General features: G+C 34.5%; 1 protein-coding gene across 1 annotated transcript in view; it reads right to left on the reverse strand.

Annotated features, from left to right (window-relative positions):
• Nucleotides 1-16,572, reverse strand: part of LOC150110169 (uncharacterized) — a 321,469-nt gene that overhangs the window by 141,296 nt on the left and 163,601 nt on the right. Inside the window, exons 6-7 of the mRNA XM_090391567.1 lie at nt 13,756-13,881; nt 1,309-1,474 (exon numbers count right to left, since the gene is read on the reverse strand). Of these exons, the coding sequence (XP_090247693.1) occupies nt 1,309-1,474; nt 13,756-13,881 (292 nt within the window). The remainder of the gene's footprint in view (nt 1-1,308; nt 1,475-13,755; nt 13,882-16,572) is intronic.

Consider the following 16,572-nt stretch of genomic DNA (forward strand, 5'->3'; position numbering starts at 1 on the left):
AATGTACATTTCAGGAAACATGCATGACGACAATGATGATGATGATTTGTCATCTTCACTAAAATTTGTACCTAAATAGCTAAGATATTTTAATTGTTCTATAGGTTCTTCACTGAGAATGCAAGAAATGTGTTCAGTGTTCCATCCTATTTTCATAGTTTAGTTCTTTTAAAAGTAATTTTCATGCCAAATTTGGTACTGCTTTTTCAATCTAGTCAAAGAATCCTGAAGATTTCTACTAAATTTCCAGAATGAAATAATTTTGATATCGAATTTGATGCACTTTCTTTCATGATATGATTCATAAAAATGATAATATTCTAGATAACATGCATCCTTGTCATACATGCATCTGACTAAGTTAGTCATCTTTCTATATCTCCTTCGATTTTAACTGCTGACTTAGTCAGATGCATGTATGACAAGGATGCATGTTATCTAGAATATTATCATTTTTATGAATCATATCATGAAAGAAAGTGCATCAAATTCGATATCAAAATTATTTCTCAACTTAAATATAGACTATGTTTTGTTCTGTATAATGTATCATTTACTTGATATAATTGGTGTGTTCTGAAAAGCTTTTCTCCTGGCACCTTGTCATATGCCTTTTCCAGATCTACAAAACTGAAATACAAATCCTTGTTATATTTCCACAATTTCTCAGCTCTCTATATTAATGTGAAAATCTGATCTGACAGCATCTACAGTATATTGCTGAATCTGGCTTGTTCTTACCCAAGTTTGTCTTCCACAATTTTTCTTAGCTTCTCAAGTGTTATGTTCACGTTCAGTTTCATTTCACTTTTATAGGTGGGTACTATGAGAGTTCTACCCCAATCATTCCAACTTCAGACCATGCTTTCTAAATTATGCAGTGTTGCCACTGTATAACTTGTATACATCCATATTTGAGCATTTCTGGTCAGGTTTTTCTATCTCAATTATTGATATGTATTTCTGATTACATTCCTGTTGATGATTTTCAACCACTGTTTGGTCACTCCTTGTTTCATTTATGGTCACAACATTTATTTCTTCATTTTTCCTTTCATACCTTATTTTTAGAGTTATCATTGAGCCCTTTAAGAATTATTCAATTTTTATCATTTGAAAAGAAAAATTAATTTAATATTCAAAATCCATTTTGAAATAAATAAAATTTAATCAATAAGTAGCACTAATATTAGTATCAAGTTACCATTATTTTGAATTAAATTTGTTAACAGTGGAATTATAATATAGAATTATCTAATATCAATTAATGAAACTTTTCTGTATACATATTTTAAAATTAAAAATCACCTTGATATTTCATTAGTTCTTCTTTTAAATCAGTATCTTCAGTAAATTGACTTGTCACATTAATTTCTTCAACAGCTATCTTTGAAGATGAATTCTCAAATGTAATAGTTATCTTAGAAAACTGCCTAAAATCAGTTCCACTTTTAATAATGTATTTTCCATTTACCTATGAAATAGAAAATGATGCTTACAATTTTTAAACTGCTGTTGCATACTTTAGTATACATATAATAATCTATAAAGCAATAAAATCCCAGAAAATAGTTTGTAATTACCCATCACTTTAAATTAGAATTTTGCTAAGTGAAAAATACAGTAAGCATTAACTGCTTATATTTATACCACTGGGTGAATAAAAATTAAATATGCAAAAGCAAAGTTTTTAAGACTTTTGAGACCCACTTGTATTCATGTAATATTTGGTCACCCTTGAATGTTTTAGGTAGCATGCTGATCTTTTATGTTATGCTTATGGGATGATATTTACACAGACCTGGATGCCATGTAGTTGTTTGCCAGCAGGCTCATCAGAGAAGGCTCTGGGTTCAAATAAGTTTTTTTTTTTTTGGCTAATTAATTATGTGTTATGCGTAACAGTTGCTGTAGAAGTCATGAGCTTGCAGTGCTTGAAATGTGTGGGCTTGTTTGTTTATTGTTTATAAAATCTCTAAACTTAGAGTGAGATATACTGACTGGACTGAAACAAAATGGCAACAGCTTTATCTGTTCATGAGTTAAATTTTGATTTTAGTCATTTCGTGAAATGTGAAGTGTGCTACATCCATTTGTTGGATTATGTCAATAATTCATGGATTTTAGGAAGATGAAAGGAGAGTGTGTATGTGTGCGCGTGCAAAGTGTGACTTTAATGTGGAGTTGATGGGAGGTAATCAGTGACATCGCATACCCATTTCAGTTGGATGTGCTGTTGTGGCTTATGTAACCTGCGCTACAAAATTCACGACAGTTTGACTGTATGATTCCATTTTTATTGATTATTGATAAAATGGGAGGTAATCAGTGGCATCGCATACCCATTTCAGTTGGGTGTGCTGTTGTGGCTTATGTAACCCGCGCTACAAAATTCACGACAGTTTGACTGTATGATTCCATTTTTATTGATTATGAAAGTTTTAAGAGTGTATAGCACATCAATGCTCATCTTAATTGGTCCCATGCAATTAATTGTAGGAAACTTTGAATACTTTAATTTATCAATTAATTATAACCAAATCTCATAGAATGGGAGACAATGTGTTTGTTTTAAGATATATTAGAAAACAATAATGAAGGAGAATGTTATATTTGATACTCAAAGGTGTAAAATTTGGAAGAGGACAACGAGACTTCCTTCCTTCAACTACAATGCTGTTTCCCATTGTAAATATGGTCAAAAAAGTTATAAATTTATTGAAAATTACATATTAAAAACTTGTCTATATTATATATATAAAAACTTGCCTACCACATCAGTTCACACTTCATGCATGCAAACATGCATGCAATCTCATCAACAATAACCAATCACAGCTCTAGGCTGTGATTGGTTATTGTTGATGAGAGGAGGAGAGTGTGTAGCCAGTCAGGGAAATGAAATAAAATAAACAGTGGGACTGTAAGTGTAAGATATCAGAATTGGTGAGATAAGAGACAAAGGAAGACAAGACAGAGATGCAGAGATGGCCTCAATGGGACCAAGTCAAATTATCTGAATGATGGGGTAAGGAATTGTGGGAAGGAAAGAGGAAAAAGGGGAAAGCTACTGTGCTTATACATCAATGCAAGGAGTATTAGGAATAAGGGTACAGAGCTTGTGGCCATGATACATTTAGTCAGCTCACAAATCATTGCTGTCACAAGGAATAAAATGCGATGGTTATAGCATTTTCAAAAAGACAGAAAAAATAAAAGAGGAGGTGGGGTATTACTGATGATTTCAGAACAGTTGTGTCCTCTCGGTGTGGAACTTGATGACAGCAATAGTGATATTGGAAGTTTTTCCACTTGGTTATACTATAAATTAAAGATGCCAAGAAATTATATTCTTGATTTAATCCTTTATCCAAATATAAGCAAACAAAGTTCGTGTCTGAAGCAATTTCAGGAGTGGGCAACTTGTATATACAAGCTAACTTCATTATTCTATCTTCTAAGTTAGCTTCTTTATATGAGTTGCCCAGTCCTGAAATTACTTCAGGCACAAACAAAGTTTGCACCTGATGATATAATGATGCAATAATGATAATGGCTTTGAGGGCATCTGATGTGAGGTTAGCACAAAGTTTAAATATTTAGTGTGATGTTGCTAGAAGCAGGGGAATATAGATGATTCTGAAATGTTCAGAGAGATGAAACTAGAGAGCAATAAGAGGGTGGTAACAATGAGTGATTAGCTATGTTAGCATTGACTGGAAGCAGGTTATATCGTAAGTAAGGAGATAAAATTCCTTCGGTTACTTATGGGCAATTATTGTATACACCATATAGTTGAAGCAACATGTGATATTGAAGTGCTAGATTTAATAATAGCATCTCTTACACTGATAACAGAAGATGTCATCACCATGCCACCAACTGGAGAGAGAGAGAGAGAGAGAGATGGTTTAGATGTCATGATAGAGGTTTAATGGAATATTTTCAGCACTAGGAAAGGATTAGAAACTAATTTTAATGCTTCCAATATTTCATCTCAGTCACTGAGATATCTTCAGGGATTACAAGTAACTCTTGTAACACACACACAAAGAAAACACAATATTAAATGAAACACGTGGGTGACTCAAAAAGTCCTATCTTGATGGTGTGCCCTCTATGGGTGTTATGGGTGGCCTATGATGTAAAGTGGAATCTCTGACAATTATTGTTTCCCAAATTGTCAGAGGTCCCACTTAATATCTTAGGCCCTCTGAATAGTATTCTAAGCATGGATAGATTTGGGATTTGTATATAGTTAGGAGTTGGTTGGGATAAAATAACCTTTTGAACAAAAGAGAATGCCAAATTTCTTGGATGCTGAGGAGGCTCTGATGTGATGTGTTTATGCCAAGAGAGACTCGGAGGTAAATGTTAGTCCAAACAGAGAGATTTGATCTTGTAGTGATTTGTGTGTGTGTTACTGTAAGGTATGTGAGCTGAGATCTTTTTTGCGAGAGAAAAGCAAGACTGTGTTTTGGTGGCACTGAACATGACAAGGTTGTCCTCAACCAATTGATGGATAGTATGATTAATGCTTAAGTCACTGTATATGATCTTGTGGCCTGGGATGTCAGAGTATTACATGGTTTTAAAGATGAGTGGAGAATACTATCACAGCAAAGATGTAGATAGGATTAGTGGTGATTGTGAGAAGGTCATTTATGAAAAAATAAAAAGAGTAGGTGATAGGACAGAGCCTTGAGACACTCCAGCACAATGATGAAGCTCAAAGAGAAGGAGTCATCCAATCAAGACTTGAAGAGAAGTCCCAAAGAGAAAGCTGGCTGCCTAATTACAGAGGATATCAGGAAGATCAATGGATGTCAATTTGTTAAGCAGGCCATGATGCCACACACACACACACACACACACACAGTCGAAAGCTTTGGAAATTCAAAGGCAAAAGCAAAAGTTTCTTTGAACCTTTCCACGGCACATGTCTAGTGGTGGGTGATGTAAGCTATGAAGTCAGCTGTAGATCTTGAATGGTAGAATACTGGGTTGTGATTAATTGGTGGCCTTTAAGTAGTGGAAGAATTGCTATTGATGACTTTCTCCATTAGTTTGGAGAAGGCTGAGGTGATAGCAATTGGTTGGTGGTTTAATGGTTGACTTCTATCACCCTTTTTAGGATAGGATAGATATGAGAATGCTTCTATGCAGTGGGATAAGTACCAGATATGCAATAATAGATTGTAAAGATGATGCAAGAAGGGTGTTAATTCTGGAGCACAATGTATGAGAACAATTGGAGAGATGCCATCAGGACCAGAAGACTTTTTAGTATCCCAGTTTTTTAGTAGTTTCCTGATTTCTTTTTGTCGAAAAACTAAATGAGGCACATGGAGCTTAGATTCCAGTATAGTAGGAGGTAATTTCCCTTGGTCATCAATGCAGGAGTTTGAGGAAAAGTGATGACAGGAGGTCAGCTTTATCTTTGGGAAGTAACAGTGGTGCCAGCAGGATGACAGAAAGAGGTGAAAGTGCAGGAGAGCAAATGTTGCATCCAATGGCCTTAGCAAATGACCAGAAGGCAAGTATTTTGCTATTGGCCTTTTTTTTTTTTTTTTTTTTTTAAAATCAGATTTGGATCTGCTAATGACTGATTTGCATATGTCGTGTGCTTTAGTGTATGAAGTGTAGGCAGAGTATGAAGCTGGAGTTCTTGAAGTGAGCCATTTGCAGGAAGCTAAATTTTTTTCTTTGGCACACTTTCGGTTGAATCAGGGTTTGGAAAGTAGATGAGAAATATGCCTTGAATTGGAGATGAAGGTCTTCGTGACAGTGAAAATATTTCGTTAACTTGTTCACATGTTTTTGTGTTATGATCAGATGAGGGGAAACAATAGTCATACCAAGGAAAGGTGGAGTAGAAATTCTGGAGGTCATCCCAGTCGGCTCCTTTGTAGTGCCAGAGGATGCGAGATTGGGAGTGCTTGAGGAGGAGGTATTTTATGAGAGGAAGAGACTTGCACAAGATTATGGTCAGAGCTGCAAGAGGAGAGGTGATCTCTACAGTGTATCTGGAAGGAGAACTGGTCTAAAAGAGAGTCAGAGTTTTGGAGAGTGAAGCAGGTTATCAGGAATTCAAGTAGGTAGATGTGTATGATTTGTGATAGGTAGTTTACTTATGGCAAAGACTTCTGTTTCTTGGTCAGTGGTGTTGGAATAGGGGAAGCCAGTTGGAATTGTGGACATTGAGGTCACCAGGAAGATGACTTCACTATTTGGATAGTTGGATTGTAGATAGCAGAGTTTTGTGGAAAGGAATGTGAAGAGGTCAGAATGGTTATCAGTGTTTGGAAACCAGTATATGCAACATGAATGTCTTGAGCCAGAGAATGTCAAAAGCAGGACATTCTAAATTAGCCATTCTCTGGCAGACTATGTCAGATTTCACAAAGGCACAGGTGCTGCTGTTGTGCCGAAAAGAATCGTGACTCATGTAGTTTGGGCACTGGATGGATAGGGCTGCAATCTGGGTTTCTGTCAGGAATAGGATATCCGGTCTGGAAGACTGCAAGTAGTGGTGAATGTCATTTTTGTTTGTGTTAATGCTACAAATGTTAGTACAGTGAATGTGAAAGGGAGTTTTTAGTGAAGAGATTCTGGCTTGGTTTACATTTTATCTGTTTGTGATGTGACTTTTTTTTTTTTTTTTTGATGGACTGATTTATGAAGGAGATTCATTTTTGTTGCAGTGTTACTGTCATTGTTACTGTTACTGGTATCTCTCTGTATGGAAATTATGTCTAAGAGACATAATTTCCATACAGAGAGATACCAGTCTCCATACAATGATGTGGCTTCAACAGTGACCCCCACATACCACTACTCAGACTCTCTCTCCAGGTATGACAAGATTATGTGGCAGCAAGCTTATGCACCAATTGACTGGAAAGCCTCCTGACTTTTTACTGACAGGTTTGAGCCTGTGCACTAACTGGTGGCTGGTCTGTGGCATCACTGTTTTAACTGATGTACCCTAGGAAGGGAGGAGGTTATGGGTCTCTAAGTATGTTTGTCATAGCCTTGAAGGGTATCACTTACACTGCATGGAGAAGAGGGAGGGAGGAGGAACAGAAAATCCCTTCTCTGGAAACCAAAGATGGCCACTTCAGACCTTCAATAAGCTGAGCAATGGTATTTCACCAAGCAATGAAGAACATTTACTGTCTGTTGAGAAATCTTTTTTTTCTGTTTTGTTTCATAAGCATCTTTTTAAATTTGGAGAACTTACTGAAAACAGACTCACCATGAGTACATATTATGAAGTTTATATAGCATGGCTTGTAGTATCCATATTTTTAAATTAATACTGACAAAAAATATTTTCTGGAGAAATCCATCTAAAAAAGCATGTTAGATGTGCAGAGAAAAAAAATGGACATATAAATACCAATGGAAACAATCAAGTTAATTTGCAACTCACAAAAATACCATACGTACAATTTAATACTTATGTATTAAATACTAATTAAATAATACTTATTCTTATCAGATATGCAAGGATATCTGGTAAGAATAAGATATAAGAAGGCTGGATATGGATATGATTGGCCCAGCCTGCTGGTGTATCTGCTCTCTAGCCATTAAGGCTGCAGGTTCAAATCCCATCGTGGGAATAGATGTTTGTAATTGTCTTTGGAAATACTAGTGGTGGTCGATGGTAGATGGCGTTGGTGTAGTTGTGGTCAGTTGGTGGATTAAGCGGCAGAGGCAGAGTCGTGCAGCAGGTGCCCTCCCTCGATGAGTCTTTGGCCTCCCTGGAGGTGTCTAATTATAATTATAATAATAATAGCAAAGCTAATAATAATGGCAAATATCTGTTGGATTTCTGCTCAGGACATTCTGGTCAAGGGAACAGCCAATTTATCTGAACACCCCATCAGTTCCTATTGCAGAATTCTTATTTAGTTTGTGCAACAGCTCTAGTACTTCCTCCTCATCCACATGAGTTTCCTCATACACTGAAGCGGTAGCAGTGAGTTGAATGTTGCATATACCAGGTTGATAGCTTTAAGCAAAATGGCTGCGCATTAGTTGAACAATCACTTCTGCAGTCACCAACCCACATACCATCTTCATTCAATAGAATTATTCTTTCAAATTCATTGTTTCTTTTATCTGCAGAAGCATAACGATAAAATTCTTTTGGGTTGTCTTTAACTTGAAGAGTCAGTTTCTTTACCTAATCGAACTTAACTTTCTATACAACACTTGTGACTCTTCTGGCCTGAAGGATTTGACATGTGACATACATCTATCTGCTGGTGATGATGCAATAATAGGTACGGTAATCAAAAATGCTGTTGATATGCAGTACCTGCAGAATGATTTGAATAAGCTGAAATTGTATGCATGTCAAAATGGCTGTCATTTCTTCAATGTTAATAAATGTAAAGTCATGCACTTTGTTGTGATTAGATATCCAGTGTCATATTATATTGGTGGGATTATGCTTGAAGAAACTGATGAGGTTAGGGATTATGAAGTTTTAATATACAGGGATCATATATAGCAAAAATTATAAATACAACTCAGAGAATAATGGAAATGGTAAAATGAACCTTGACATGTAAAGACAGGGAATCATTTTGCCTCTTTACAAAGTGTTGATAAGATCTCACTTGGACTATTGTGCACAGGCCTGGTCTCTGTAGTGATTCTGATACAGTGGAGAGAGTGAAAAGGAGAGTGTCAAAAATGATATCAGGGCGGTGGAATACAGATTATGAAAACGGATTAAGAATTTGTGGGATGAAGACCAGCAAACATGAGAAAGAGGATTGATATAATTGAGACTTACAAACTTCTGAAAGGGTTATACAGAATTTCAGTAGATAGAAATTTTCATTTTATGGAGGGTGAGGAAAGGACACGAGGGCATCCACAGAAGTTGAGAATGAATGCTGTCAAGAAGGCTAGAATTTCTCTTATAGAGTAGTGTGTGATTGGAATGAATTGCTGTTGGATTTGTGTGTGCAAGTAGCATGAATGAATTCAATAACAGCTGGTGCAAATAGTATGGCCTCCCCTCGATGAGTTCCTAACTCCCTGGGGATCTCTCTTCATAATAATAATCATAATAATATTCATCAAACTAATGTAGAATGAGATGATTCATCTGAGAGTTGACGAACTCTCAGATGAATCATCTCATTTAACATTAGTAACTTGCATAGAAAAATTTTCTATTATTAATAATTGCCATTATGATCAGTGTTAATTTCCATAAGAACAGATGCATAAATAATTTTTTTTTATACACAAATCTTTATTTTACCAATCTGTGATATTCTTTTATGCCCACAAAAGATTATTATTTATAAAATACCTACCTATCCACCACATCCTCTCTGTACCTCTCTTCTCCAATCAGACCAGTCTTCTACAACTAATTCTACTTCTCTCTAGCTCTTGCTCTCAACCAGCCACCTTTCTTTCTTTTTCTGTCACTCTTTGCCAAGTTATTTCATTTCGACCTCCCCCCCCCCCTTTTTTTTTCAGCAATCCATATCAAAGCTACCCTTGGAATTTCTCCTCTGTCAATTCTCTATACATGTCTACTCCATCTTGCTCTGCATCTTTTTCTTTCACTGGTAACAATTTTTTATGATCTGTTATATTATGACCAAAAATATTTACACTGTAGAAGAAGCACTTTGAAAACTTCCTGTTTCTCTGCCAATTTCAATGTCTCTCATCCATATAATAATATGGCCTTCACAATATTATTTTGAAAATCTTTAATTTGGTTTTATTATGATATCCAAATGATTTCCATACATTATTCAATCTTCTGAGAGCAGTACTTGTTACCATCAATCTTTGTGTCATATTCTTGTCAGTTTCACATTCAGTATCATCAATAGCTCTCTCTCTCTCAAGTATGCAAAATTCTTAATTTCTATGTATGTTGGCTATGATAATTTCTTTCTGGCAATTGTCGTTCAATTCAAGAGCTTTTTGTTTTATTCATATTTAAGTCCAACTTAAGTATATCATCTCCATAATTCAGATCATTCAGCTATAATATGAGATCACATTTTATTTTTCTCCTTATACTTGGCAATGTTTGTCATTATCCAATCAATGACTATGTTAAAAAGTCGTCCAAACATTATGCAATCCTCTTTCACAATAGTCATTATCTCAAATCTTTCTAATATTATTATTATTTTCTTGATCTCCATGGAGTCACAAAACTCATCGTGGGAGATAATGGTTGCTGTTCGATAACTTCTTCACATCATGGATTAGGCATTGGCCTATTCTGACTTCACTGATCTGCTAATTTAAAACTAGTTGCAATCTCTCTCTCATTCTCTCTCTCACTTTGCGTTTGGTTTATATTTATCCACTTCTTTTGGTAGCCGATATTTTCCAGAAGTGGAAAATGCTCTTTCCACTTCTCTCTATATTTCTTGATCTTTTCATTTAAACTGTACATACCCAACTCTCTTCTAATGTCTTTATATGGTTTATATGGTCTAATTTTGTGCATTCTTCAAATGTTCTTAAAAATATTATTGATTTTTCTTTTTGAACAGTCCATTTTTAGTGTCTTTTTAATTGTTCCACAGACTGATTTATTATTTCATTTCTTTGTCTTTTAGATAGATTATTATGCAACTAAATAATTAAACAGTGTCTGTTCATCTTGTATGACTAATTTTGATCTACCCTTGTTAAATGCTGGCTTATTTTATTTAATTGATGAACTGATTTTTGAAGGTTATACACCATTATATTAATAACAGTTCTTCTGATTAACTGAATAGCTATTGTTTTATTGTTGTTTTCCACATTTTTATAATGTGATGAAAATAATTGCATACAGCTAAAGACAAACTACAAATTTGAATCTCTTCTGTTAATTTATTATCTAATTGTAACTTGATTTATGTTTTGTGTCATTATATAAAACATTGTATAGCTTGTAATAAATGTAATGAATATTCTTGTTTCTATTATTATTCATACTCTATAATTTTTTCCATGTATTTTATCAAAAGCTTTCTCACACTTTCTCAAAGTCCAGAACAAGTAACACATTGTCAATATTTAGGATGTGACATAACATTTGACATAGATAATGATGTAGACAATGTTACACCATTTTCAAGCAATCTCTGGTACTATAAGATGAACAATAAAAGGCAAAACAAGGAAGGAAACATAATTGAAATTTTATGAAGTCATGGCAGTGCTAGCAATACTATATGGGGCTAGAAATCTGGATAGAGAAAGAAAAAGATGAAAGTGGAATACCAGCAGATGAAATGAAATTTCTTAGAGCAGTTAAAGGATGTAAAATAATGGATAGAATATGAAATCAGGAAGGAATTACAGATACAAGCAATAACTGATAAATAAAAGAACATCGAACAAATTGGAGATAACATATACAAAGAATGGAGGAGGGAAGGCTACCAAAAGAAGTAACAAAGTATAAACCAAAAGGAAAAAGAGACATAAAAAACCTAGAAAGAGAATGATAATATGAAATGAAGTCTTTTGGCTCTTTATATTTAAGTAATTTAATGCATACGCATTTTTGACAACTCGTATAGCAGAGTATATAAGTTATTTTCGCTATACCCTTAGTATTAATTTGGTCTACCTACTCACTGATGAGAACTCAATAAAGGTCAAAGGTCAAAACCAGTCTGGGTACTCCTAGGAGATGGGTTTTACATTATGGGAAATACTAAGAATAGCAATCAGAACTTTCCCCACCTTTGCAATGAGTTTCCCTAGTGTTGGACTATGTGCTTTGGCTTACACTAGTATTCGCCGATATTTTTATCATCATCATCATCATTAAATTCCTGCCATGTACCCACAAGGGGTGTACAGGTTATGATAGTACTACATGAAAAAATTATATCATTACTAACTTCCTATCTACAATTTTCCTCCAAATCAGTCTGTTACTTGTCAAGACTCCAACATTATCAGATCTTACATTTCTATCATCTAAGGCACTTTGTACCGTATCAATCCACCTATATCTTGGTCTTCCTCTGGGTCGTTTTCCTGCCAACCTGGCAGAGAACAATTGTTTTGCTAATCTTTCCTCGCACATTCTGTTTAAGTGACCATACCGCCTGAGATTAGTCCTGCTAATGTATTCTTGGATGCTGATCCTAATATCCTCATTTTTAATATGACATTGCCATTGATCCATCTGGACAGAAGGTTGGGTGTTGGGTCGAGCTGTAGCTGAAACAGTTCATTTAGACAGGGAAAGTGTCTGATGCATTTTAATGAAAGAATTGGACATGAAAAAAGGTTTGTGCAAAAATGGTTCCAAAAATGTTGTCAGATGAACAAAAAAGAACATCGCAAGGAACCGTGTTTGGACCTTTTGCAAAGCATTAAGGATAAACCAGATTTGTTGAATTCAGTAATTACTTGTGATGAAACTTGGATATTTACATACGATCTGGAAACCAAGCGACAATAACTGTAGTGGAAGTCAGCAACATCTCCAAGACCAAAAAAAGTTGCACAAGTCGTTCGAAGTTCAAGGCCATGTCAATTGTTTTCTTTGATATCCAGGGTATTGTAATGGCAGAATGGGTTCCCAGTGGCCAGACTGTAAATCAGAAGTATTACCTTGACAAAACTGCACTAACATGCAAGAAGGAAATGACTAGAATTGTGGAGAAATGGTTGGATTTTGCACCAAGACAACGTGCCAGTCCACAATGCTTTGTCTGTGAAACGTTTTTAGCTAATCACATCACTGTGCTTGAGCACCCACCCTATTCACCAAACCTGGTTCCCTGCGACTTCTACCTCTCCCCAAAGATCGAGTCGGTGCTCTAAGGAATCAATTTTTTGTCAGTAGAAGATGTGAAAGCAAAAATGATAGAGATCCTCAACAGCCTTTCAGAAAATGATCTGCAGAATTGCTTTGAACGTTGGCAGCATTATATGCAGCTGCATGTCAACTCAGAAGGGAATTATTTCGAAGGAGATCGTAGTTGATTTTCTCAATTTGTTAAATAAAAAGAGATACAGGCACAGTCTCGTTTTTCTGTGTCAGGTCTCATATGTATACTCCTCAGATGCACCACATTATTATAAATTGCTTTCACTATTGCTTAAACTTTCACAACACATGGATTCATAAACTTGAGAAAAATAAAATAACAAATTTATGATATTCATTTTCCAAGTGAAAGAGAGGCAACAAAACAACATATCTATGAAGAACAGTGAAGATTATCTAGATGTTGATGATTTAAAATCTCTGACATTCTAAGGAGTGTTGATAAAAGGAAATATTCTAGTGGCAAAGGTTGGTCGATTGGTAGAGCCTCTGCTACTAATGGCTCAGTTAAATAAGTTTGAGCACAGTTAGTAGTTGGAAGGGTACCAATCGTTCGATGCTGTTGGCACAGTCTCTCTCGATGAGTCTTTGGACTCCCTGGAGGTGTCAAATAATAATAATATCTATCATCACAATTACAGTTATAATTATTTTAAGATTCATCATTCAGATCACATTAATATTATAATATGGTAGATGCAATCATATATTATAATTTAACTTTTTTTGGATAAGTAACTACATGCACTATAAATTAATGATATACATGTGAATGTGTGCACACATGCAACAATACATATTAAAAAATTCTTTTACAGTGGCATTATAAATTCAAGCATGTTTAGTATTTTTGGAGTAATAATATATAAAAATTATTTTAAATTTAAGTTTAGAAAAATTAATGTTACCTCAATAATTTCAAACACATGATCATGTCCACCTAATACAAGATCTATTTCATTCGCCATTGCTGCTAATCGGCGATCATTAGGCATCCTCATATGAGTTAAAGCAATAACATAATCAACACCTTCCTTAAAAAATAAGGTTGAAAAAATAAGACTACAGCCCATATTGAAACACAATTATATAATAATACAAGAAGAGGAAATATTTCTTAATGCATGGTCTCAACCTGTTCAGAGGTATATACTGCCATGCATTATGGGAAGGGATATTATCTAGATGCACCATTTTGCTACTTGTATAAGGAAAATATGACTCTACACTGATTTAACTATGAATATTTCCATGAGTCTAGTTCCCAGTGATGAGACCTTAATAAAGGTCAAAACTGGTCTGGGTAGTGACCCTTCCCATAATGCATTGCAATATATACACATCCAGAAAGGTGGGGGGGGGGGATGTATTATGGGATTTGATGTGAAATGAACAGCCTCTATATTGAAAAAGTCTAGTTGCAAAGATACTTCACATGGAAACTCCCTTTGCTCACACAAGGATAAAGGATTAAAACAATAATATCATTTCTTGTAAAGTATAATTTACCAGTAAATCTCTTATTTATCTGAAAATCCAAAGTGAGATTTAAAAAATTATTTCGATTTTTTGTTTGTTTTTATAATCTGGTGTCTAGTTTTGATAGTGAAGGTGCTAATAATATTAAATTAAAATCTTTTTAATCTAAATAGCTTAAAATTAACAATTTTTTATTTTAAAGACCACTTTATAAAGACTTTAATGGGAGGATATAGTCATCACCATTTGAAGCAACAAAATAATGAGATTCTACTTATTTTATTTATTTATTTGTTTTTATTTACTTATTGTGTTTACTTTTCTTTACTATTATTTTATTTACTTTATAAGTAAATAAACACTGCTTGAAAATGAACCAAGAGATTAGTTTGGAATATAGTGTTAAAAAAAAAAAAGCATAAACCAAACATGAAGATAAAAATAAATATTTAAAAACATCTATTAACTGTGAACAAGGTGCTAATGTCCATAAATAGATGCTATTATTGATACACAGTTATTTATATAAAAAGTATGGAGAACTGAAATTTTGTAAGGGAAAAAAATAAACACACTGTTCATTGCTTATTTAGCTGTTTTAGCAAATGTTGAAAGTAGTATTCTATTTGCTCAAATCAATAATCTAGGCAACACCTAAACTGAATGAGACATGATGGAAGTCCAATATTTAACTATCTCAAACAAAACTTTTTTTATATATATAGACAAATACTCAGACACCTCATATCAACTACACAAGGTTCCAGAGTTTTTATATTTATCTAGAAATATTGGGGTGCCACTTAAGGATCACAGCTGAAAAACTGAGGAGAACTCCACATAGTCTTTCAAGGAATATGGAGACCTGACCAGGCTTGGATGCAATGAAGATGTCTACAAGGTTTCTGATTTGTTTGAAAACATTCAAAACTCCATGGCAGACTCAGGAGGTTAAAAAGGGAAGTTCTGGAAAAGAAGAAGAAATTATATCAAATCTTCTTAGCACATTAGCATGTGCTCTGAAACAATACAGAGAAAAGAAATATATAAAAAAGCAAAAAAAGGAAAAAAAATGTAAAAATAGAAAAACAGTTCATTGGAAGATGACAGTAAGGAATATAGAAAATAAATATCAGGAAGGGGCAAAATACTTGGGAAGCTATTGAAAACACTTACAAATGAAGGAAACAGTACTGTAAAAGGAATCAGAGATGACAAAGGAAAATGAAAACTGAAAATAAAGATATCCAAGATGTGGAAGTAATTACAAGATTGTAAAGGAAACAAAAATTGACAAAACAGTGGTAGAAAATATTCAAGATAAATGCAATTAGGAGAACATAATAATCATAATTTCAAACAAATCAGAAGAGAGTAATCATAATGGGAGACTTTAATTATCCAAATATTGATTGGGTAGCAGTAGAATATCATGAGAAGAATGAAAATGTATTTATTGAGCTGTTGTGGGACAACTTTCTCAAGCAGCATGTGACAGAAGGAACTCAAGGGCAAAGGGTGTTAGATTTGATTATAGTGTCAGCGGGTGTTTCAGTTAAAGATGTAACTATTCTGCCTCTGGTTAGTGACAGTGATCATGCAGCACTCACTTGGGAAGTGACTAACTTTAGAAATGTTCCATTCAGAAAAGGTTATGTGCTGAACTACAAAGCAGGAAATTATGACCAACTGATGAGTATACTGAGCTCAGTGGAATGGGATTGGTTGCTGGATGGAAAGAATATCGACAGTGCATGGGAAGCATTTAAACAATACTTGAATAATACGATATCAGAATGTGTTCTGAGAGTTCGAAGAATAAATAGAGTAGGAGTCAAATGGATGTGTAATCTTATTAAGCAAGAGATTTGTAAGAAAAGGATGATGTGGAAGGTATGCCGTGTATATAAGAATGATGTTTGTTATGAATGTTATAAGCAGCAGGCTAGAATAGTCACAACTGTTGTACAGAAAGCAAAGTCTGAGTATGAAAAGAAACTGGCTCTGTGTGCTGAAGACAACCCACAAGAATTCTATCAATATGCTGAAAGTAAAAGAAAGAATGAAGATGAAAGAATAACTCTTCTAAATCCAGATAGTGTGAGGGTTACAGATGCAGAAGAGGTTGTTCAGCTAATGAGTGCCCATTTTGTTAAAAGTTATCAACTTGGTGTACGCAACATTGGGCTCACTGTTACCTTTTCACTAGATGAAGAAATGCAGGTGTATGAGGATGAGGTATTAGA

The sequence above is a fragment of the Typopeltis vanoorti genome, chromosome 1 (genome assembly GCF_054136105.1).
Source record: "Typopeltis vanoorti isolate ZY-2024b chromosome 1, IOZ_Tvanoo_1.0, whole genome shotgun sequence".
NCBI lineage: Eukaryota > Metazoa > Arthropoda > Arachnida > Uropygi > Thelyphonidae > Typopeltis > Typopeltis vanoorti.